This window comes from Pempheris klunzingeri, chromosome 13 (genome assembly GCF_042242105.1).
Source record: "Pempheris klunzingeri isolate RE-2024b chromosome 13, fPemKlu1.hap1, whole genome shotgun sequence".
Taxonomy (NCBI): domain Eukaryota; kingdom Metazoa; phylum Chordata; class Actinopteri; order Acropomatiformes; family Pempheridae; genus Pempheris; species Pempheris klunzingeri.
In genome coordinates this window covers 18,394,201-18,418,730 of record NC_092024.1, presented here as the reverse complement: position 1 = coordinate 18,418,730, position 24,530 = coordinate 18,394,201, and the positions used below count along the sequence as shown (strand labels likewise).

General features: G+C 42.3%; 1 protein-coding gene across 1 annotated transcript in view; it reads left to right on the top strand.

Moving 5' to 3' along the window:
• The window catches only part of stard9 (StAR-related lipid transfer (START) domain containing 9), a 38,386-nt gene extending 14,932 nt beyond the window's left edge, over positions 1-23,454 (top strand). The window contains exons 4-33 of the mRNA XM_070842432.1: positions 1,269-1,385; positions 1,609-1,641; positions 1,756-1,817; positions 2,448-2,560; positions 4,315-4,457; positions 4,638-4,705; positions 4,896-4,993; positions 5,208-5,432; positions 5,906-6,003; positions 6,093-6,170; positions 6,458-6,535; positions 7,342-7,521; positions 8,508-8,559; positions 8,878-9,003; positions 9,717-9,799; positions 10,068-10,129; positions 10,527-10,720; positions 10,924-11,380; positions 11,571-14,212; positions 15,113-18,371; positions 18,653-18,856; positions 19,080-19,263; positions 19,646-19,792; positions 19,973-20,072; positions 20,333-20,499; positions 20,619-20,683; positions 20,846-21,048; positions 21,890-21,969; positions 22,412-22,570; positions 23,002-23,454. Coding sequence (XP_070698533.1) covers positions 1,269-1,385; positions 1,609-1,641; positions 1,756-1,817; positions 2,448-2,560; positions 4,315-4,457; positions 4,638-4,705; positions 4,896-4,993; positions 5,208-5,432; positions 5,906-6,003; positions 6,093-6,170; positions 6,458-6,535; positions 7,342-7,521; positions 8,508-8,559; positions 8,878-9,003; positions 9,717-9,799; positions 10,068-10,129; positions 10,527-10,720; positions 10,924-11,380; positions 11,571-14,212; positions 15,113-18,371; positions 18,653-18,856; positions 19,080-19,263; positions 19,646-19,792; positions 19,973-20,072; positions 20,333-20,499; positions 20,619-20,683; positions 20,846-21,048; positions 21,890-21,969; positions 22,412-22,570; positions 23,002-23,103 — 9,579 coding nt within the window. The 3' untranslated portion in view covers positions 23,104-23,454. The remainder of the gene's footprint in view (positions 1-1,268; positions 1,386-1,608; positions 1,642-1,755; positions 1,818-2,447; positions 2,561-4,314; positions 4,458-4,637; positions 4,706-4,895; positions 4,994-5,207; positions 5,433-5,905; positions 6,004-6,092; positions 6,171-6,457; positions 6,536-7,341; positions 7,522-8,507; positions 8,560-8,877; positions 9,004-9,716; positions 9,800-10,067; positions 10,130-10,526; positions 10,721-10,923; positions 11,381-11,570; positions 14,213-15,112; positions 18,372-18,652; positions 18,857-19,079; positions 19,264-19,645; positions 19,793-19,972; positions 20,073-20,332; positions 20,500-20,618; positions 20,684-20,845; positions 21,049-21,889; positions 21,970-22,411; positions 22,571-23,001) is intronic.
• Positions 23,455-24,530: the final 1,076 nt, after the last annotated feature.

The window sequence follows — 24,530 nt, the reverse complement described above, 5'->3', positions numbered from 1 at the left end:
TTTACTCTCCCTCTAACCATTAGCACTATTAGTGCTATACTGCTGACCTATGTTAAATGAGTGGAAAACACCCACGTTGCTCACAATTCACAATGTTTCATGTGCAGTAAGGTGTTCCATTAATTATTCGCTCTTATCACAACTTTGAAACCCATTTGAAAATATGTATCTGCACATACTGTGTTTCTGTGATGCCATGGAAAAACAGGTCTGCTGCCACATTTACACAGGGGGTCTAATAGCTGTTTGGCAGCTCTAAAAAGTGAATTAAGTCTGCTTTCTTTCCCCTGGCACCAGTTTTGCCGACCAGTGGAAGTGGCCTGTAATTGGTTCTTTGATATGGTACACCGTTTGACGCTGGTGCCACATGTAGAACTGAAACGATAAATCAACAGCACCCCGAACTGCAGCGACCAAAATTATCAAACAGTTCAGTCAATACCTCTAAAATGGTTTTAATAAAATGGAAAATTATGAACTTAACCGATAAACTTACTTTATTGCAGGTATTAGACTGCATTAGTTTTAGCTAGGCACACTCAATGACTGTATGTTTCAGTATAGGTGTATGTTATTAGATTATTAGCTATTTGAGTGTAGGCATGAACTATTTATATTGTAATTTGCAAAACTTTTTTTGCCATAATCTTTAGACTTGGGCTCTTAGACACACAGATAAGGCAAAAAAAAGGCCTCAGTTGATTGTTTTGAGTGTGACTCTCCCAGATCCCATCTCACAAGTGCACTTTCAGGCCAGATTTATTTTCCTCACCCAATCTCTTTTCAAAGTGTTTTTACCCTCTCATTTGTTTCTCTCACATACACATTCTGCAAAGTTGTTTACCCAGAGTATTAGCTGACCTCCCTGCTCCTTACCCAAACACCTCAGCAGGAAGCAGTGCTACCTCCCTACCACTGGCCTAGTGCCACAGCATTGTGATCGTGAAACCTTGGTGTAAATCTACGCTTGCAAAAACACAATGTGATTAAGATCGTCGGCTTACACTGTAAACACCTCATCAGCCCACAAGAGCAAAAATGTTTTCAGGTGTATTGGCGAGCATTGTCATTCTTATTTAAAGGACTCCATCATTAACATGTATAGTTGAACTGATTTCCTCCCTGAATCAATATCCCACTTAATTATCTAACCATTTTGAAAAAATAGGGAGGGAAAGTCTGACTCCGCCCAGTTATTCATAGACTTGTCTTAGTCAGCCTTTCGTTGTGTATTTGTGATTTAGGGTGTGCGTATTAATGTTCCTCAGGTGTTCCAGGACCTGGGTGTGTCGGTGCTGTCCGGAGCCTCTGAGGGCTACAATGTGTGTCTATTTGCTTATGGCCAAACAGGATCTGGAAAGACGTACACCATGATGGGGACACCGGTGAGGAGAACAATGCATGTCATACATATTTCAGGCCTCAACTGATCTCACCAGGCACATTGGAGGCAATGCAACTGATAATAGTATAAACCCAAACCGTGTTGCACTGAAAATATGCAAATGTGAACACCGTGTTCAGAAAAGCAATTAGCTGTGACCCAATTCTACGTGGCAATTGGCAAAATGATACTACTATACACTCACTCTCTGTTTTATTTGTCAGGACTCCATTGGCTTGACCCCTCGGATCTGCCAGGTACGTCAGTGGATTGTAAAATTCATAGCACTGAGCACACTGATAACTCAGCCACAGGAGTGTAGAGTGTTGTAATACAGTATGAAGTAAGTGGCATTTTTCCTTTCCTTACAGGGTCTCTTTAGGTCTGAAGACACTTTTCCTGATGAGCAAAACTCAAGCAGAGTAGAGATCAGGTACTGTGTGATTGTCTTTCCCTTTTTAAATGGTGCAGTTGGGCCTTTTACTGATGTTGAAATTCAATAAGATTAGAGGGATACTTATTGAACAACTATGCTGCAAAACTGCAGGCAATACAAACTGGATTTTCTTGTCCGTGTTGGAGGCATCCTCTAACTTCCTGAAGGGAATTCTAATGTGACAAAGCAGATGTTATTCTTTCTGGGTTCTCCCTGCCACTCATTCTCAAGGAAAAATGTGGCTTTTTGTGGTTTGAAGATTATATTTTTCCATAGCGTAGATTGTGTTTCTGGGTCGTTTAGCTAAACGCAAACCGTGTAACCATGACTACGACCCGGTTCAAATACAGCCATTGTCACATGTCACCCCCTCCCTTTGTCTCTCTGTACTGTCATCTTTTCAGTAAAGGCAAAATGCCAGAAAGGTAAGTTAAAGATCATGTTGGGGAAAATGCACATGATGAACTGATATAAAACAACTTTCATTATATGTAATGGACCTATATGTAGGACTGTAGTATACATCTTGGTGAGGATATGGATAAAAAGGTCATTGAATGATCCAGTTCTGGCACTACAGTGCGTGTCCACATAGCATGATGTTGTCTTGTTCCTCTGTTCCTGCAGCTTCCTGGAGATCTATAACGAGCGTGTGCGAGACCTGCTGAGAGGAGGAGAGCAGAAGAAGAGGGCGTCTCTGAGAGTTCGAGAACACCCTGAGAAAGGACCCTATGTACAAGGTGAGTGTTCGAGGCACCTGTATCTACACTTTGTAAAGTGGCAGACAGCATGAACTGTACCTCCCAGGGCTAAGCTCATTTTACATTTGAAAACCATCCTTTGCCATTTCAGCAAGAACAGGATACATAAGATGCTAATTGTCAACGAGATCACAAATACATGGAGACAATCATATATGTATATGTATAATATTATATACACTACAGCGACCTATCCTAAAAGGTATTAAAAGAATTGTAATTTAAGGGGAATATTCAAACAGGACCCCACAGTTCCAGGTGTAATTACACAAAATGTTGAGCTAAAAAATTAATAGATCATTTCTGCTCTTTGTCATTGTCTCATTATATCTTTCTTACTGTTTAAATATATAACTAGGGGTCCAAAGGCTGCAAATTCTCATTACACTACTAGGAGAATTTCACCAAGATACCAAATCTGTGCACAGGAAAAACATTCTTCGAAATAACCTCGCAGGAACCTTATTTCTCTGACATACAGCCTTTTTGCAAACAGATGTATACAAACATTCAGGAGATGATCATATAGTAAAGAATCTGCCTGAAACATTTGGTATAAAGAGAGTGAAGATGAGAGTGGAAGGTTAAATCCTCGCAGTATTTTGAGTAATGCTTGTGTCTTGTAAGTTTAGTTTACAAGTCACTGCGGTATGTGGCCAGTGGTGGAATTTTGTTCTGTTGTAAAGCTTTTGATTTAGTCCAGAATCTGCTGTCCTGGCGCTAATCCAGAGTCCTCTTTTAGCTTGTTTTACTTTCTCTCTCTCTTTCCCTTTCTCTGTCCGTCTCCTCATCCTTTCCTCCTCTTTCGTTCCCTCCGTCTCATCCACCCGCCTCTATGTTTAAAGCCCCACATCCACTCATTGTCTGTATCAGGAGAAATCCCAGTTGGACAGAGGAAGTGAAGTCATTTCCTTGTGGTTCCAAGGAGAACGCGTCAGCGCACATACAGGAGCACATTTAGGACTCCCAGCTTTTTTGTCCATCAACATGTGCCCTCCAAACAGTGTTTCACTGTGACTCCTGAAGTAATTTTCAAAACAAGCAATAAGCAACCACAGACTACAACACCAAGAGGTTTTGTAGTAATATATGTGTGTGATTGTCTTTTACAGCCTCTGAGGATATGTGATTCATGTCTGCAAGTAGGACATTGTTTGAGGTTTTTTGTTGCTAAGTGCAGTTGGAAAATATTACAGATTAAGTGTGAGAAGTGTAGATGAGACTTATTTCCTGTTTATTATTATTTTACATCTCAATCTCTCTGCTTCTTTTCTTCATCTTTCTGAACGTCTTTTTCTAGTTTGCTGCAGTGTCATCCGTTAACTGTGTGTTAACATTTTAAACCCTCCAAAATGTTTTCAGAAACCATTAAACAGTGCAGTTTTATGAAATTTTACTCAATTTATCAGTGTAACCTTATTCCCAAGGCAGCCATGCACAACCCTAACCTGAAAATGTAAATCTTGATCTGTATTACTCTTTGATTTTCATTCTTTTGCTTGTGTTTTTTGGATGATTCTGTAAAATTAGGTGTTTTTTCAGTTTCCAACAATCATAAAATATGCATCTTGATACCCAACAGTAGAAAGCACAGGAGTTTCCCACTCCAAGTCATGAATTACTTCCATTGTGAGAATTTACCTAATGAACATTTTGAGGTTAATATAAAACAATAACGTAGAGTATGTGCTGAGTTTTCTCTGTGTTTTCTGTGTCTGTTTCTCTCTAACTAGACTTGTCACAGCATGTCGTCTTAGACTGTAAACAGGCCCTGGGCCTTTTAGAGGAAGGCATTGCCAACCGCATCACTGCAGCAACCCACAACCATGATGCCAGCAGCAGATCCCATGCCATCTTCACCATCCAGTACACACAGGTTATCACCTCTCTGAGCACTCCAGCCAGCTTGTGTACAGCTACATCCATCTGTTAATGAGTCAATCTGCTAATGTTCCTCTTCAGGTTTTTGCTAGTAATCGTTAGTATCTATTTTCAGGTGGTACATTTATCATTATTTGCAGATTCCTGTCTGATTACTCTTGGCTTTTCTCCACAGGCAATCCTGGAAAATAACCGTCCTTCAGAGACTGTGAGCAAGATTAACCTGGTGGACTTGGCTGGGAGGTGAAACTAATATTTCCTTCTGTTGTGTGTTTTTTCTCAACATCCTTTGAGTTAAAGTCATTGACAAACCTGCCCCCTAGTGGATCTTGTCTACTGCCTAGAGATTTTACAAGTTCTCTTGATTCCACATTTTTAATTAGGTTTTATCATTGCAAATCACGTCATGTTGTGTCGATGTTGTGTGTGACAGCGAGCGAGCAGACCCTCACTACTGCAGGGACAGACTGACAGAGGGCTCTAACATCAACAAGTCGTTGGTCACTTTGGGCATCGTGATATCTGCTCTTGGTAAGTGAAGATACTGTTGATGATTCAGTTTTGAAGTTCAAGTGATGATGTCTAAGAGAGCTGTTTTCATTTCCAATTAAATCTAGCACAGACCTCCACAAACTTCTATTTTTCTTTCCACATGTCCTCTATTTGTACAGTATTGAGTCATGTTTGGAAAAGATCTCCATAAATCCCTCAACTGTTGCACCTCTTCTTCCCATTGCCTGCACAGCCCAGAACTCCCAGATGTCCAGCAGCTGTCAGAGTATCAACAGCATGGCCTCTGAGGGCGATAGCAGCACGGTGGGTAGCCACAGCAGCTCCCTGTCTGGAGGGGGAGGAGGAGGAGGAGGAGGAGGTGGGAGGAGGCACTGCTTCATCCCCTACAGAGACTCGGTCCTAACCTGGCTGCTGAAAGACAGCCTGGGTGGCAACTCCAAGACCATAATGATTGCAAGTAAGTGTAAGAGATGTCAGTATTGTGAAAGGACCACGGTGGTGATCTTGCCTCATGCTGTTTCACGAATAATAAAAAGCATATTTCTACTGAAAGTTGGTTGGGTGAGTGAGTAGAGTTGGTTGCTGAATGTCATTGCAGTCGTGTAATCTGTTTTGTATCAGTGTCACAACATTGCCATTTTTTTCTTTTTTACTTAAAAAAAAAAAAGAAATGTATTGACAATATCTCAAGCAGCTCTAATTTGTCTGCAAGTTGTTTTTTTCTTACCTAATGGCTGGCTTGACAATCGGAAATTACATTTAAAAAGCAGTGGTTGTGCTTTGGAAAATGTTTTGCAGTAATAAGACCACATTGGCAAAACCACTGGTCCCTTAAGTCTCACTTGTGAAACTTATATACTTATTTCTTATGACATGAGTGGTAATTGCAGTGCGTGTGTGTGTGTCTTTGCTTGTGTGTTTGCATTGTAGCGGTCTCACCGTCTGCCAGCAGTTACAATGAGACCCTAAGCACCCTGCGCTATGCTGCTCATGCCAGAAATATTGTCAACAAGCCTCGGGTTAATGAGGTCAGTGGCTGTTTAGAGTCTGATGACAAGATTTTATATTTGATATAAATGTTTTTAGTGGGTTCATGTGTGCTTTGATTTCTGTGCAGGATGCCAACGTTCGGCTGATCAGAGAACTGAGGGAGGAGATTGACAGGCTGAAGAGCATGCTGCTCAGCTTTGAGATGGTATGGTGACCTTTTATCATTATAGCATAGTGCTCCAAGGGATACATCCCGCGGGACTTGCCCCCTAAAACACCTCTTAGTACTGTAAGGCTTTGAATCTAAGAGATTCCCATATTACGAGTGTGTGTAGAAAAGGCTTAATACAGTGCTTTGTGTCTTTGTGACACTTTTAATCCCCTGGGTGGCACTGGGACTGAATTGCATTGTAACAAATGTGACATTTTCGTTTTGCACAGTATATTAACTGATCTTTTTTTTTTTCTTTTTTTTACCCTCTTGACTGACAGCAACGTAATCCCAGTCCATCCCTGAGCGATGAGAGAGATGGAAATCTCTCCGACATCGTGCTACAGAATGAATTAAAGGTAAGACATGGTCGACACCCATGGTTGCATCTACTTGACCGATACTGTAGTCCTTGACACATCGAGCCAGTGTCCTTTCGTGTTCAGTTGAATGTTTTTCATCAGTTTGTCAAAAACGTCACTATAAAGAAATACAGGGCAGCTTATAATCAGAAGACTGGGGACCTATCGAGCCACATAAAGCCCTACTCTACAAAAACCACCCCTTTGACATCTTTAACCTCACTGGCTGATGAATTGACATTCCCTTGCGTATATGGCCAAGCATTATTCAAACTGACAGGTCTTGAATTTTAAACTCTAGTCAGGTCAAAAGGTTTTAGAAAAGATAGAAAGATAGAAATATGTCATGGTGATTTATATGTAAATGCACACTGTATACAGCTCAAGGATCAGTTCACCCATGTTATCTTAAACATTTTTTTAAACTCTCTCCTTACTGTATTAAGATGAGGTTCATTTCTGCATATTTTGAGATTGTCAACTTCTGCAGAGGGACTATTCTAATAGAAAATAGAAAAAAATGTTTCCTTGAAGTCTTTCATAAAAGAAAGATAGGAAATTTAAGGGAAACATTGGGGTTTAAACTGTTGACATTTACAAATATACTGTGTAACACAGCTGAATATAGTAAAAAATGTTCTATTACTTAATATATTTGTGGCAGTGGTTGTAGTATTTGTAGTAGCAGTGGTAGTAGTAGTGGTTGTGGCAGCTATTGTTGCCATCATCTTCTCCCTGACGGCAGATATTTACCACTCTAGTTTCATTGCCCTCTCTTTATTACCTTACTCCATCCTCCTCAGGTGGAGCAGCTCACCAAGGACTGGTCAGAGAGCTGGAGAGACAAGAAAGAGCTGCTGGAGCAGTACAGCGTGGACATCAACAGAGACCGGGCCGGATTCCTCATTAACTCCCTCCAACCACACCTGGTTACTCTCGATAGAGATGTTCTCAGCACCGGGGTCGTCTTCTATCACCTCAGGGTATGATGACGAAAAGGCAAATGGGCATGTAGTGTCCATAAACAGCAATGTTGTTTTATTTTGGTATTTCTTAATTGTCTGCCTTGATGAGGTATTTTCTTCGTTACTAGCATAAGTATAGGAGTATAGGATACATGCTAGTTTTATTGGATGGTATTAAGTGTGTACTAACATGCTGTCTCTTTCTTTGTTCGTTTCTTTTCATCCCTAGAGACCATCACTCATTTGCTAACATGCTGTGACACTGAAAATAGCAAACATGATGCAAACTCCCACTAACTGACAAATCAGTAACTTCAGAGTTGTAAAAAAGTAGAGCAAATGCAAAAAATATCAGCTTGACTGAAAAAAATCTTTTTTTCTACTAGATTCTTCTTCCTCTTCCTACTGTATCTCTCTGTTCTGCTAGAAAAACTCTTGAGAAAAGGTGCGTTTCTACTTTCTTTTCTTTTTCACTCTACCCTTTTCACTGTCCTGTCGATCTCCCATCTCTGTATGTATGTATTTATTTATGTATGTATGTGTGTGTGTGTGCGTCTTCCACAATGCATGAAGCTCGGTTGGATAAGAGGCTCTTAGTTCTGAGGCTAGGGCTCAGGGGAGCTTAAGCTGTCCTGATTCTGACAATGACAAGCATACCCTTAGGCCTGACAATTACACTGTTTCCTGCATGTGAAGAGCTGAGGCCACCTGGGAGCACATGTGGTCTTGACACCATATAAGAAAGCCTTTAATCCCATTAAATATAACTTCAGAGCAAACAAATGATATTTTTTGTGTCAGCTAAGAGGAGGATTAGAAATGAAAGGACAATAGTTCTCTGAAGATCACTGTGTAAAATTGTGTTCATTATATCTACTATTGCTTGTGTTTTGAGCACAACCAGCTAATGTCTATTATGTACAGTGGCTGTTTCTTTCGATAGTTTTGTTAATGTAGATTTCAAATATAGCTGTTATGTTTACGTAATGTTTTTTTGCTTACAGGAAGGAGTTACCCACATTGGACCTCAGGAACAGTTTGAAGAACCGCACATAGGTATTATTTATTTGTTCTCCATGGTTTCTCATCAAGACTTTTTTTCAGGTGTTGTACATTATAACAGTGGAAATCTTCAAAGCATCTCACAAACCAGCATTGTTACAGAAGTACAGCAACTTTAGACAAAACATGCAGCAGAAAACTTGGAACATGGCAGAAGTTATACAGTTATATTAAATGAGAACGCAGAGTCAAACATATCTTAAAGTGGACTGTTCGCTGCATTAGGCGCTGAATATATTTAGCAATACAGTAGCTGCATCAGCACAGCTTTCTAAATGTATGTGTGATTGTGTTTCTGCATGCTGCTTGCAGTTCTGCAGGGCAGTGCCAGCTGTGAGATCGAAAACCACAGAGGTGTGGTAACGCTCAGACCACTGCCGGGCTGTGTCTGCCTGCTCAACGACAGAGAGGTCACAGATTCCTGCAGACTGGCTCAAGGTCAGCTCATGTTGTTCACATTGTCTCGTTCCCACTGGATTTTTTTACATGCATGTGACACAGGTTGGATATTTTGTAGTCAAAGTGAACCTTGAAAAGAAAGTTGTAGCATGTTTTTAAATATCTGATCTGAGCCTCATGGATGTACATATCAATTTTACTTGACTGATAAATACTAATAGTGATTGTTATTAGTAAGCAGCTATTGTTACCTTCATGACACTTGTGAGAGAGTAGAAAGAGAAAGTTATGATCCATAAGATTTAAGTAGTGGTTGATTTGCCGGCACTTTTCATTACTTGTTATTATTAAGACGGTAAAAACATCTTAATAATACAAGTCCCAGAGTCCCATTCAAACTAACTCATCTACCAGTCAATGTGATACTGACAATGCAAACTACTACATAGAGAAGTAACTAATAAGAGTCATATATATATAGACTACAGCAGAAAAAAATGTATACTTTACTGTACTGTATACTGTCAGCAATTTGTGTTGTAATTGTAGATAAAAAGATGGATGTGGATGCATATGGGTTAATGTACAATAATATGTGCATGCACATTTAAAAGATGCACAGATAGATTTAAAACATATAGACAAACACCTCATACACTGCAGCAGCAGCACCTGCTGCCCTCAGGTTACAGCAACACAGTGGTACAGGATGAGCACAGCTTGTGATGAAGGATGTGTCTCTCTGTCTCCAGGGATGGTAATCACCTTGGGAGGAGTGCGCAAGTTCCGCTTCAACCACCCAGCAGAAGCAGCTGTCCTCCGGGAACGCAGACGGGTAGGTGCTGCTCAGCTGAAAATGAAAATGATGCTATTGCTTATGATGGAAATCATGATAATGTCCATGATGTGCAGATGACTGGGGTGCTGTGTTTGATATACTGTTATGCTAGTGATAAGCACAAGTGAATAAATGATGCTTGATGCTTTCTGTCTGATTTACTTTCACAATAAACGCTATATCTGTTTAAAGTACAGATAGTGGTAGTAGCTTCTTTGTTATTTCTGGTTAATATTACAGTTGATCTTTTCTTCACTCTTCGTAGGCCAGTGAAGTTAGCATGACCTGCACCTACATTGACCTTTGCCCTTCGACCCCTGACCACAGGTAAAAAATTCATAATACTCAATGGTCTGTGTATATGTGTGGGGTACACACACCAGTGAACACCAGTGTTCATGCTGAAGAAATAGGACAATGCTTAATGCGTGTTTCAGTACGGCCGGTGCAGATGGCATGTGTTTCCATCACCCTCTGCCCTTGTGAATAGTCCCAGTTAGCTGTTTACAGACAAGCTCAGATGTTGCTTGGTTACTGGTGAGACGCTGACCTGAAAACTAACAACAGCAGCTTTTACTTTAAACTTGCCACCGCCAAACTCTAGACATAAAACTGTACCAACGAGAGGTTTAATTATTAAGTCTACCTTTTCTGGTTGTGTCTTTACTTTTTCCCATCAAAGTTACTCACACTGTATTTTATCCCGGATCTGTGTGTCTTCAAGTGTCGAAGAAGTGGAGCTCCAAGGGCAGCTGGGTGCCTGTCTCTCCCCCGGTGAGGAGCCTACTGCTAGGCAGTGTGTGGAGGAGCAGCACTGCTATGTAGAGAGTTTGCGACAGGAGATTCAGGCTGAACAGAGACGGGCTGAGAGAGAACTGGAGAGGGAACAGGCCCACCTCCGACAGCAGCACAGTGAGAGTGAGTAGTCTTTCCACACACTCGCATCAAGAAAAAGGGTTATTGCTCATGCAGATACCTGTCAACTTGTTCTAACTCTTAGCCATAATTCTAGATAGTTTATAGCAAAGTGGATAACAACATAGTATATTTATTATATTGATAAATGTTATGCAGGCATAACATATCCACCCCTTATGATCCCCTTCTGCAAATCTTTACAGTCCAGCAGTGGATTTTGCAGGAGAAACAGCACCTTGCAGCTGTAGAGCAGAGAGTCACCCAAGAGTCCGGCGTTCAAACAGACCACATCCCCTTGCCCTTCCTGGAGCGGCTGATAAGTCAGACAGTGGATTGTCCATCCCAGATGGTAAGGGCCAGAAAGAAGACTGTGCAGGAGGAGCTACTGAAGCATCACGCCCTTTGCCGTACCGAGAGCCGCATCCGTCGGAAAAAGTTGCATTACCAATTAGAGAGAATCGCCCGCAAGAGGCATCTGTTGGAAGCTAAGAGGGAATTGCAGCGGCTGGAAAGAGCCCTGCCTTCAGGATCAGACAGTCCTGAGTCTCCTGATCTGGGATCCCCCACAAAGCTCAGGGGAAGACCATTTGTTTCTCGTAGACACTCATTCTCAGCAGATCTTCTGTCCCGACTCTACCCACAGAACACCCCTATCTTCAGGTAAGTCCATAGAGTCATAAAACCTGTAAGTAAGGCAGGAAGCAGTCCTCTTTGCTTAACCAACAGGGGCTAATAAAGTACAACATCTTTCAGCTGTTATTTCTTGCTGGGTGTTGCTGGTATTGCCTATATATTAATACTTTCCTAAATCTAGATCTTAAATTAGTCTTTATTTTCCTTTCCTTGACAGACACTTTCTCAAGAGAAACAGATCCACAGAACTGACCTCAAATTCCTCCAAAACCTCTGATTCCATTGGCAGCAGGAAGTGGGTTTCAGAGGAGTGTCTTCCTCGGGAAAGGACCCAGAGTTGTTCCAGTTCGTCCTTCTCAGGACAAAGTCAAGCCTGCAGGAGTAGAGGAAGGTCCTCTGAAAACGTCAGACAGGCTGCCAAAGAGGAGCCTCAATCCCTGCCCTCTCAGGAACGACCAGAAAGAAAACCTCTGCTGCCAAACCGAGACCTGTCTTTTAAGAACAGATCGGTTCAGAAGTCAGCGGTTACACTGAAGTCACCTATTGGAACTACTTTGCAGCCAGCCAGCAAAGAAAATAAACAACAACACACAACACACAAACCCAGTTCTCAGATTTTCCCTCGCATGAATGAGGTAACTCAACCCTGTGCAGGTAACATTGGACTAGAAACTATCAGGAAGACTTTCTCTCGTTCTGTGGGGCCCCGGTTAAAAACAGCTCTGTCCAAAGTGTTCAGGAAACCACCTTTAGGTGCAAATGGAGGACGAGGCCCGAAACCTCTGGGGAGGATAGCAAGCAAATTTCACTGGAGACAAAGAAGAGACAGGAGCCTCAAAGATACCAAGATGAGCCGAAGCAAATGTACTGTTAAAACAGCAGTCTCATGTGAGGAGCTTGACCAAAGGACATTTGAGAACGTTAGACAGAGGCGGTGGCATAGTACAGAAGCTCTGATGGACAAAACGGGCAGATGGGTGGAGAGACAGCAGGGATTGATTGGATGGGAGGAAGAGCAAGAAGACAGGGATGAAGCAACATCAGACTGTGAGAGCCTTTTCTCTCTTGATTCCCTGTCCTCTGCCTATGCCACAGCCTTAGCAGAGCAGCTAAGACACGAGGAAGCAGCTCAGAGTGAAGCAGAGAGCGAAGACAGTCAGATGTCTAAAGACTCCTTGACTGTGGATAGCTGTGGGAAAAACTCAACAGTGGAGAGGCTTTGCCAGACAGTGGTGCCAACTTATCCACTGATGACTGATTGCTCCCATTCTTCCATGCAGCATAATACAACAGCAGAGATCAGTTTAGACAGGGGCAGTTGTCAGAAACCTCAGGTAATCTCAGCAGAGGCGCATTTGAGCCAGCAAGGCTCCTCGCAATCAAAACAGAGTAGTTGTGCAACAAGGAAGCCTCCTTCCCACAACCAATTAGTAGCAGATTCCAGATGCAGAGACACTGTACACAAGTTGATTGAAGACTTTGGTAACATGCAGACCACTCTGACCAGCAGCCCACGCTCCCTGAGCAGTTGCAGTGTGAGGGAGCCAGAAAACATGCTGGCACTCACCGATGCGTGGTCCTCCACTGATGCAGCAGACAGTCCCAGAGTTTTCAGGGATTCTCTGCCTTTCCAAAGAAGAATGATGTTCACTGGTGTAGACAGCAGCAGCAGTCCCAGTCCAACCAGTATGAACCTCTCAGACTCTCAGAGCAGATCTAGAAGCTATAGCTCAACGTCCACCAGTACTGAGGGTGTAAATGCAACAGTGCAGGAACACTGTGTTCACATTTCAAGTGGCACATCAGAAGCATTCGATTTTCAAGACTGTCTGATTCCAAGCACACCAGAGGAAGCCCTGAAGAGCACAGGATACGTAAAACCATCAGAACAACAAATGGAAAATGTGGGCAAGGCAGTTACAGATACTCAAGACAACAACAGTAAGAAAAGTCCAGCATCCTTACCAACCTTTGCTCAAACTGCTTGTGTGGCACCCACTAAGATCAATGACACTAAACAAGCATCACAATTGCTTCAGGTGTCCACAGTGGCACCTGACACAGTGGCTGCTGACATTACAATGTCCTCTGACACTGAAACATGTATGCCAGGTTATCAATCAGCAATGAGTTTCTCTACAAGCCCTACTAACGGTCAAGTATTGAGCAAGATTTCTGATGCTGGATGTCCCATTAAAATATCTACTGGAGATGAAGTGCTATGCAATCTAGATGGTGCAACAGAAAAGTTGAAAAATATCCAACAATATGAGTTTGGGAATACCAAATATGTGCCTTTTACAGGGGACAAAACATTAGATGAGGTTGAAAACAAAGCTACTGAGCAGTTCATTGCACTACAGGAGGATCTTGTTAAATCAGCTTGTAAAAATTCCAGGAAAAGGAACAAAGACCAACAGGAAGCTTTCATGGGCAGCCTGAAAATTCCAAAAAGGAGCAACAGCAGAGAGTCTGTAACTTTTTGTTCTGCACCATTTGGCAGCCAGGGACATATTGAGCCTGATGACAATAATAACACCAGTGACTCAAAAGGGGAACAGTCTTCAGTGGAAGCTGACAGCCCCGGATTTGATTCTGTTTGTGTTGATGGCAGCATTAGCAAAGACACAGTGACTTCAGTAGCATCGCCAGTTTCTGATCCCATGAGCAGAAAACTTAGTCCTCAACGATCTGACAGCCCTGTCTCTGAATGTGATAACAATAGTCCCCAGACTGGTACCTCTTTAGGAGAGACAAAGGTAACTGAAAACGAAGATGTAACAATAAAGGAGGTAGCTGTAGAAAGGGCGGGGAAAGGGGGGGGATATCAAACTGATACCCCTCGAAAACATCAAGAGAGTGGGAAACACACATGCAAGTCAGATGCAATTTGTAGTGCCATTGACCTGAGAATCTCAGAAGTGGTGAAAGATCACATGAGATTGTCATTGATTGGCAGTGATGATGAAAAGAAGAGCAGGAGTCAAAGCATGAATGCCTTGTCATCATCTGCATGTCGTTTTGGCTGCGATGGTGATGAAAATAGATGGACAGAAAGAGAACTGAGAGATGAAATGAGTGATCAGGCAAAAGAAGGAGCCATCCTTTGTGGACACTTTTCACTGGAGAGAGTGAGGAGTGAAAACATGGCGGAGGAAAGTGAGCATGTGGGATCAGATCTGTCAAGTGAATGGAAGACTAGCCATGAGAACAACATGCATCGACCTATGGAAGTAACACAGAAGATTGACAATGCTCTTAACTCTTCTGATGCGACATCAAGCAAGCCAGTAAATGATCATTGTGTTTTCCAAAACCCCTCTCCCAAAAACATCATCCAGCCAAATCTGACATTTAATTGCCTCGGAGAGTCTGAGCACACTGGCGAGCACACAGGCAACCCCACTTTGCAGCCAATTTGTTTGTCATCAATGAGTGATACCTCTTCACTAAGAAAACCTATTGATTCTCATGGAAACATTGTGGACAATGCCCATACTGTGAATCCTGATTGCCCAGAACTTCATCAAATACACCATGAAACATTTTCCACAATGAGCGATGCAATCAAAAACAGCTTTAGTCATGTAAAGGATGTCAGTATGGAAGCAACATTCAGAGTTGAAGATAAAGACAGTCACTTGTACCAAAAAAGCCCTGACACATCTGGAGCCATAAAATTATCTGATGGAGGAACTCTTCAATTCAAAACAAACATCATATGTAACCACAACACTGATGAGAATGTCTCTTTAAAAGGGTTTGGTTGTGATGGAAACACAACAGGAACTAAACCGTGTATTAGAGCACAGGATCAGTCCAGCTGTCCACAGACTCAATCAAACAAAGCTCAGACTTGTGTGGTCAATATGGACAACAAATGCCAAAATGTGTCAAATTCACTGTGCCAATTTGATAAAGACACTCAATTTGACAGCAAACAAGACCGTGTAATGAAAAATGACAAAGAGTTGACCAGTCGATTTAAAGCGCATGTTTCAGCGATCTCCGTGGAGTCAAAATATGAAGCAAGCATTTCTGGCTCTGGTCAGCCACAGCACAGAATATCACATGCAGAGGCCATCAGAAATAGAAATGGAAGTGGATCTGTGCTGCCCAAACAGGCTGAGCTAAGCACATCCAGTGATCAACACGATAATGCTACTCTTATGTGTAAAAAGGTCAAGTCCAAGAGGTTCCGAAGGTCTAAGATCCAGACTCATCCCACTTCTTCCTCAGGATCCTCTTTTAACTCATCAGATGAGGAGGAAGATGACAAAACCACCAGAGTACATCACAGTCGGCTCTCATCTAAATGGGTAAAGCTTTGCACTCAGAGTAATGGCAAACAAGAAGTCCGGCTGGCCAGAAGTAACGATGCAGATATTTCTACTGCAGCATCAGCGAACAAATCTAAAATGAAGACTTCCTCTGCAGGAGCTTCAGGTAAAAGTGAAGTTAAAGTTAGTAGAGATTACGCTCAAAAAAGACACTCTGTATCCCCTCAAGCTGTAACACAAAAGACAAATGTGGAAAAAATCATTCCATATGCAAAGAAAAGTGAACCACAACACACACTGAAGTCGCAGGACACCCCGATGCATTTTCCCTCCAGTGACATCAACCCTTTTGTTCACCAGTGGCAAGGCGATGACTCAAACCAGCACTGTTATAAAAACCCAGCATTTGGAAGCGCCGCAGACCTATCTTGTAAGTCTCCACTGTTGCACAGCGCTGAGAAACGTATAACAAGATGCTGTAGTGTTGACAATGGTTTGAATGGGCAGAACTCGCCTTTCAATTCCCATCTGAGCACTTATGCTACCAATAAAGGGCTCTCCAGTACGCTCAGCAGTATGGAGGATTATAAAGAGCAAGTGAACAAAACATCTCCGCTCATGCCATGTGAACAGGCATCTGTTGATATTCAAAATAACCTTGCTAACCTGACAGTGACCAGCAGTTCTTCAGGTCATGACACTCCCGGTGTTTTTGGTAACAACTCCAATCAGGTGGATGAAATTATGTTTGTTTACTCGTCTGACTCCGAGTCCCAGCCAAGCAAAGCACCATCCCAAAAAAGGAGGACATGTGAACATGGCACTCAAACTGAGCATCTCTCTCAGACTGTAAATAGTAGAAGTGCTCCAAAGAGGAAAGAGCGACACAAAAGGAGTAACACTGATGTACCTGTGAGGCAGAAAACCAAAGCTGATGTTAAAGAATCTCCGACGTGGGCCAGTATGGAAAGCATGTCGGTTCACCTCTCAAAGCTGATTGACAGCACCTCAGACCTGCTGGTGGACGTCCAGGGAATGAGAACAAGTGAAGGCCTCAGCTCCAGTCTGAGGAGGAGTGTCAACTTGTCAAATATCAGCATTTTTCATAGTGATTCTAATGACTGCACCAAGAAAGACTGCTCAACTCAAACAGCTGTAGATGTTGGGATCCAGACAGAGAGGACTTCAACAGCGGTAGAGAAGGAGGTCACTGTTCACCAAACACCCAGTGAAAGGTCCAAATCTCATGAAGTCAATGTGATCGTCAAAGTGATTGGTTCTGAGGTTGTCAGTGTGTCTGAAGACAAGAATGTGCATTGCGTGGTGAAGACTAAGGCAGATGATAAGATGCAGAGCATGCCTGAGCTGAGGTTTAACACCTCTGCTGTAGCCCAAAGGTCTGCCTCACAATTAGAGAATGGCCCTCTAAAAACACCTCTAACGACCGCAGGTGACGGTCAAAGACGAGTAAGATCTGCTTCTTCTAGAGGCTCAAAGCGAAGCACTCACGAGACACATAGCCACAGAAGTGTGGCGGCACCTGAAATCACCTGCAGGTCGTCAAAAAATGGCTACCAAGAAAGTCAAAGTTCCTCCTTAAGAAAAGACCCATCCCTTCCTTTAAAGAAACAAGCTACGTTCATAGACCGTGCATCATCTCCCATACTGACTGTGGGAGCAAGATTACGCATGAAGCAGAAAGGAAACCAATCAACACTATGTGCTCCAAAACATCAGGATAGAAATAAAAACCATAATTCTGGGAAAGACACCTTTACTGTGCCTTCTGAGCCTTCTAGTAAACAATCGCCATGCACGACTGTTTCAGAGGATGATCAAATGCCCAGACAGGATTGTGATGTTTCCTCCTGTGAATCATTATCACTTGAGAAGGTGAGTGAAATGAGTTGCTCAAGCCCTAAAGGCTCTGATAAGTGCTCTGTAAGCCGTTCATCACTGGATAGGTATATGGACACCGACAGGAGAAATGCTACCTGTAAAGACAAGGGCTCCAAATGGCAGATGACCTCTCAGCAGTGGAGGAATTCGACTTCAACAAAAGCTTTAACTATGCAGAACCACATCTCTCCCATATTAAGACCGACTGATGTGGAGGCTAAAGCTAGACGTGGAAAAACATCAAGCTACACAAGACCTGCAGTTGACTCTGTAGAATTTTGTGTTGATTCATACAATCCATCTCCAGTCAGCAACCCAACTGTTCAACTCCAAGAGGACGACATGGTGTCACTGGCACCCAGTGAGTGCAACACGGACGTCCTTGTGAACATTAAACCTATCACCAGCGTGCCCCTCAGTCAAGACCAACATACACACCCAGAGGACCTGCCCATGCACAACAAGTTCACCAACTGGTCGGGCATCCGCAATCAGCAATCAAAGCCCTCTAACAAACCGGCCACACTTCTTACCAAAGACAAGAGCAGAGATTGCGCTGAGTTGGGTGAGATGGAGAGTTACGGCTCGAATGTAGATTCAGTGGTGCAGAGCGACAGAAGGGCGAGAGAGATAGAAAGGCTGCGACAGGAGAGAGAGCAGGTGATGGCGACTGTCAGTCTCAACATGAACCCGACACCGCTGACCGTGGAGCTGACAGAGGCCAAGCTGCATTACGGCCTTGGAGAGACAGACACACTGTTAAAGATGCTGTCCCCGAGGTCCAGAGAAGAGCTGCAGCCGCCGACCTCTGCACCTACCAAACAGCAGCTGTATGATAGGTAAGGATACAAATGACCCAAACACGCTTTGGTTTGACATGATACAACAACAGTTTCCTAACTTAGATCAGGAAATATCTGTTGAATAACTAAGTAAACAAGACTACAATCTTACCTTAACACACTTTTGATGCCAGCTTTCAATACCTGACAGTCAGACTACAGACACTTGGCTTCTAAGTGAAAAGGTACTGAGGTTCAGTGCTGAATTACCTAAATGTGTTAAGAAATTGCTCATTGGTTTTCATGTAATTTCTTCTCCTGTAAATCTTTTCTCTCAGACACCGCAGGAGCATTGAGGGTTTGAGGCAGGAGAGGGAGGAACGTCTCCGAACATACAGAAGAGCTCGCAGTTTGAGTCCCAGCAAACATCCTCGCTCCTCTTCACAAGAGGCAGTGTCCTCCTCCAATGTGTCCGCCGCAATGCCTAGTCGGCGTAAAGAGTACCTACAGCAGCTCCGCCAAGAGGTGATAGACAGCAGCAGGTAAGACATTGGTTCCTCAAAGGGGTAAAACAAAATGGCCATATTACCACTTAAATTTAAGTATTAAATATTAAGTATTTCACCTGGAGGAAAGTTGCATTGTTCCTTTGCATGTACTACCCACGTGGTGATGACACAGAGCCAGCTGAAAATCGGCCAAGTTGCCCTGTAATACACAAATGTATTCAGGTTCAGGGTTCTCACTGATTTATTTAAATGGCAGAGTCCCAGACCCCCCACGAGGAGAGGGCCAGTATCCGTCTGACATCGAGCAGCTGTTACGGGACTACGGCCGAGCCCGGGAGGAGGCCAGGACAGAGATTGCAAAGGCACGAGAACGACTGCGAGAAAGGACTGAGCAGGAGAAGAGGAGGCTTCAGCAGCAGGCCCTGTCTCAGGAAGCCAAGGTCCGTGTTTGTGTCATAACTAATTTAAGTGTCTCAGCGTGAAGTTTTAGTTCAGACCTGTGTCAGACAGAACAAATAAGGGTTGCAACTAACTATTATTTGCATTATTGATCATTTTTGTGATTATTGTGAATTAATCAGTTAATCATTTGATCTATAAATAGTAGAAAAATCTATTATTAGTTCTGTGAGTCCAAGGTGACTTTGTGAAATTGATTGTTCTGTCGGACCAACATTTAAAAAAACCAAAGATTCAGCTTTTTTTCCTTAATAATTGACTTATTGATTAGTACAAAATAAGTTATTTTTAGGGCCAAGGCTAATATACAGACCGCACTAATGCAAATAATTTCACTGGTATCTCAATCTCTGTGTGGGGCAGGATGACCTGAGGCATCGGACAAGAATCAGTAACAGCACCTTGTGCACAGGATCCAGTCTGAGTCTCTCCTCTGGACCAACGTCAGGGTACAACAGCGGTAACGCTACCCAGCTACAGCACGGCAGCAGACCACTTCTGACCGGACAGGTTTGTCAACTACTAGAATTCAATAGCTGAATCCAAGGATTGTTTGGATTATTTTTATAGTGCAAATAGTTTATCTTTATATTTATTCATATTTTATAGTTTATATGTATTTCTTTTGTTATTTTTCTTTTTGAATGAGAAACACAAAGAATAACTGTCGTCGTTGCTGCTTTTGGTCAGATCACAGGGTTCCAGGATGAAGGGCTGAAGGTCAGGACACGTCCTCCAATATGTGGTCCTCAAAGTGTGAAGACACAGAGAGTCTGGCTGTCTGCCCACGGTAAGGACCGAACTGTGATTCACAAAAACCAAACAGACATGGGCAAAACAGGCTTTGAAAGAATGCTCAAATTTTATTTAATGGAAAATATTGAAATGCAAAGAACCATTGATATCTCTTTAAATTTAAAAACTCATAAACATATATGATTCCCCCTGAACATAGTTTCCAAAGTAGTTTTGCTGAAGTCCTTCACTGGTGTGGCACTTCATCCCCCTCTCTATTCTCTGTGCTGAAATTCCATCCTTGTGCTTTGCTAGATGTCCGCCTTGAGCCTCCTGTCACCATGTTTGAGCCCATGATGACTTCATCTCCATCACCCCCAACTTGTACACGTCAACGCACCGCCTCCTTCGGCTCCTCCTCTTCCATATCCACAACCTATCAGGACATCACATCTAGCCTCCTTGGTCGAGCTCTGGCTGAGGTAACACATACCTAAGTTTAGGGAAAATCTCTGTGCAGACTGCTTTTGTTTTTCAGTACAAACATGAGTGACTTTCAGACATTTGTATCTGGTTCAATTGTAAATTTTACTTTCCACAGGTGCGATTAGCTTCTTCTGGGGATTTGAGCAACCTGCTAATGGGCAAGGCCACAGCAGGCTGGAGGTGAGCTCAGTCATTCTCTTTACCAAAATCATCTATCTTTAGGTTGATCCTGTATGATTAGATGAGATTAATCAGCTGCAAAGTGAAGGCTTAACTTAAGTCCCTCAAAAGCACAAGTATCATTAATTTCCTAATTAATGCATCACGTCTGTGTATATTTAGGCACCAGGGAGAAGAACGAGGTATCCAGTGTTACTACAAGCCCTCCTCCAGCCCATCTGTCCATGGTTTCCTGGGGGCAGGGGAGCTGGACAGACCCCTGGACAGTCTGTGGAACATAATCTGCCAGCTGTCCAGGAGCCACGTGTATAATCAGTCGGTCCGTTCTGTCTGGACACGACCACTAGATGACAGCACTCAGCTGGGTGAGCTAACATGCCTGCTTAGTTTATGTCATCACATGGTTTCTTTATATTATGATACCAGTGGTGAAATGCAACAGAGTAAATTCAGTCAAGAGCCATACTGTACTCCATTTTTGTGTCACTTCACACTCAAATACAATTCAGAGGTATATTACTGTGTACTTCCTGACTTAATTAAAGGATCTGAATATGTTCTCCACCACTGGTTGATACAGGTTTGTTATAGGCTATATCTTAAATCTTAAATATCTTAAGTGTTAAAGTAAATGTTCTGAAATCCCAGTTTATTGTCATAGTAAGCCAGCAGCAGAAACATTAGGAGAAGACATTCATTAAGGAAAGTTGGAGTAGAAAAGATGCTGATAACTACTAGTTGTTTGCAATATGAGCCTCATGTGATAGAAGAGTTTACCTTGCAAATACTATTTGCAAGAAAATAAATATAGAAAAATATTTATGCTTCTGTTTTTGCTGCAAAACTATTTATATTTTTTCGTTGAGCATTGAGTTTGTGGACCCTGCAAACGTATTTGCTTCAAATGATGCGTCTGCATCCATTAGCTATGTATAGTACAGTACAGTACAGTACAGTACAGTACAGAGTCCCATTCATCACTGACTAGCTTATTGTGTTGCACGACCAACTCCGTTCTCTCTCACCTGCAGCTTGTCACATTTAGTACCTTTTTTAACATTTAACGTTGTCCTCTTTACTTCATCCACTCTGTTCCCATCAAAAGTTTTATTTTATTTGTGTCTAAACACTGATATAGTTTATTATAATATTTTTTCATCAACCATTTTTGCCTATCTTACCCATTATCCTTGTATCTCTGTTCAGTTTACATTCTAACAGATCCGTCCACCTGCCACCTCAGCCAGCCACGGGACTTCTGCTGCATCAGCACTGAGTCCAAGCAGGTAAGCACAGCTGCAAAATCATTCAGCCGGTCCTGATGCTAACTGCTAGTTGCCCTTGTGGAAGGTCCCCTTAGCATTTGCTGCATAGTTGCACACAACGTCACGCTCAAGTTTGAAAGAGAAAATTTCATTTACTGTCACATTAGCCTGACAGGAAACCAGGATCAGACGGCGTCGTCTTTTGCAATTAAAGCCAAATCATGATAAACAGCGTGACATTGAGTTTTTCACCCACAAAAATGTAGAACACGCTTTTCAGACACCAGTCATGCACACAGAAACAACAGTGAGTGAAAACAACCCTGACCCAGAGGCAGTGGGTGTGGAAGACGCCGTGTCAGCTGTTAGTTATCAGTGTCAGGGTATAGTTGCCTCTTGGCTGATCAAAGGCTGCACTGCCTGTTTTATTGATGTTTTTTTTTTTCTTCGCTGTCTGCCTCAGGCCGGCCTGTGCGTGCTGGCAATGCAGTCTGTGTTTGAGGAGTCTCTGCCTCGTCCCAGTGTGGATGCTGTCCGAGGGGAGATGATGCCCAGTTGCTGGGTCCTGCAGCCAGTAAGACGTAGTGGGCAAGAAGTCACCAGAGTCACCTACCTACTACAGGTGAGAGATGGTTGCTGTAAACTAATTCAATGACTGACATGTGCTGTGTAGCAGGACGACTTTACAGCTCACCAGTGGCAGACCATGCAATCTATGTGAAATTGACTTCATCAGAGGCTTGTTTCCCATTTTACTTTCCAAAGTTTAAGTTTATTGTTGGAGCAGCTATTAAAAACACAGCAGTTGGTGGTTTGCAGGTAAAAAAGACGCCTAGCTATCTATTAAAACTGTTTTACTTAAAAGTTTTTTTAGATTATAACCTTTATTTTAATGGCATTTTTAACACGTAATGGGATCTCCTGGATATGCTTTTTGTCATTAATGGTAATGTAATAGTCATTCGCCTTCTACTTCTACTTCTAACTGTAGAGATAATGGTAGCCAGGATATATTTGAACTATGTTTGTTGTCTGCGCTCTGTGCCCCTCCAGGTGGACCTAGGAACCCCGTCCTTTCCTCACCGACTGTTGAACACTGTTGCCAGAAGACAGGCAGCTGTTATTGCCGATCTTGACGTTTTCCTCACTTCGTAAATCCACAGCATGAAGACATATTAGCAGTGAGCACTTGGACTGAGCTGCTCCAGCACGGAGTTAGTCTGTCTTTTGAATTTGCACCTGAAGTTTATTTACTTGACTATTTTTTTTATTCTTTGAGCACTGTTTTATTGATTCCCAGTTGAAGCAGCTTCTTTTATATGAAGAGATTTTTTTTATAAAATATTGAAACTGTATTTTTGTATTTGTAATGTACATGAATGCTTGTAACAATCGTAATCCTATTTTACCAAAGACTGATTCTAAGTCTAAGGAAATGACTTGGCATGAAGCGTTTAGTGTCTTACATTTAAGTTTAGACAGTTTGATGATTAATCATCCAAGGCAACAAAGCTACAAAGTTCCCCCACCTAATCGATTCATTCATTTGGTGAAACATGTTAATTTAGCCCTGAAATTGTCTGTTAGCAATATGATGTCAATTAATCTCCACCGTATTGTAACGAGGGCAGCCAAATATGTTAGTGAAGAAGGTCAATTTGATAACTAGAGAACCTTAGTTTAGAACCTAGTAGCAGAACTGGTAAACAGATAATCCAAGGTTACACTGATTTTATGTATACTTACTACATATGTGCATTTTCCCCAATGTTTACGTTCTATCTATTTCTGATAGATGGATACACTCAGCTTTGTAGCTACAAGGCCAACAATCTTTTAGATGTACAGAAGGCAGCATCACTTTGTTCCAGATCTGGGTCAAGCAGTTTTTGCAAATACTTAAATGCTTAGTTTTAGCTTACTTGGATAATGAGGGGCATTTGCTAGATATGACGATGAAACGAAAAGCTGATTGATATTTGCAAATACTGATTCGTAGTGTGCGTGCATGTACTTATTTCCTCAGGCACTGAACATTTTAACCACTCAAAGACCTGAATTCTGCAGAAAATGAACTTCAAATGTCCTCCAACTTCGGCTGGAGGTCGGATTGTCTGGCTTTTTTTGGTAGAGTGGGGGATGGTCTTATATTTTTTCCTGTCCTAAATTACTATTCTGTTTCAGCCTTCCTTTGCATAATAGTTACATACAACACACACATAGTTACAATAAAAAGGCAACTTGTTAAATGTTTGGGGAGGCCCTTTAGTTTTTTTTCTACCCCAATACTTTTCTTACAGTCCCTAAGATATGTGTTGGATAGTCAGGTTTTCTCCTGAAGGAATGCTGACAGTTATTTAGTTACCTTTCAGAAATTATTTGTAATGTGTGTTTTCGTCTGTGAGGACACTGCCAATTTGAAACCACTCAGCAGAACATTCTCTGCAAGTCCAAAAACAGTTATGTAGCAAAACAGGGAGATGGTGAGAACCTTTTGGATATAAAAAGTTGAAGGGCCAGTAGGCACATAAATTATCAACCAAAGCTCTCTGGTTCGAGCCCCTGTGGCGGTAAGGTATGAA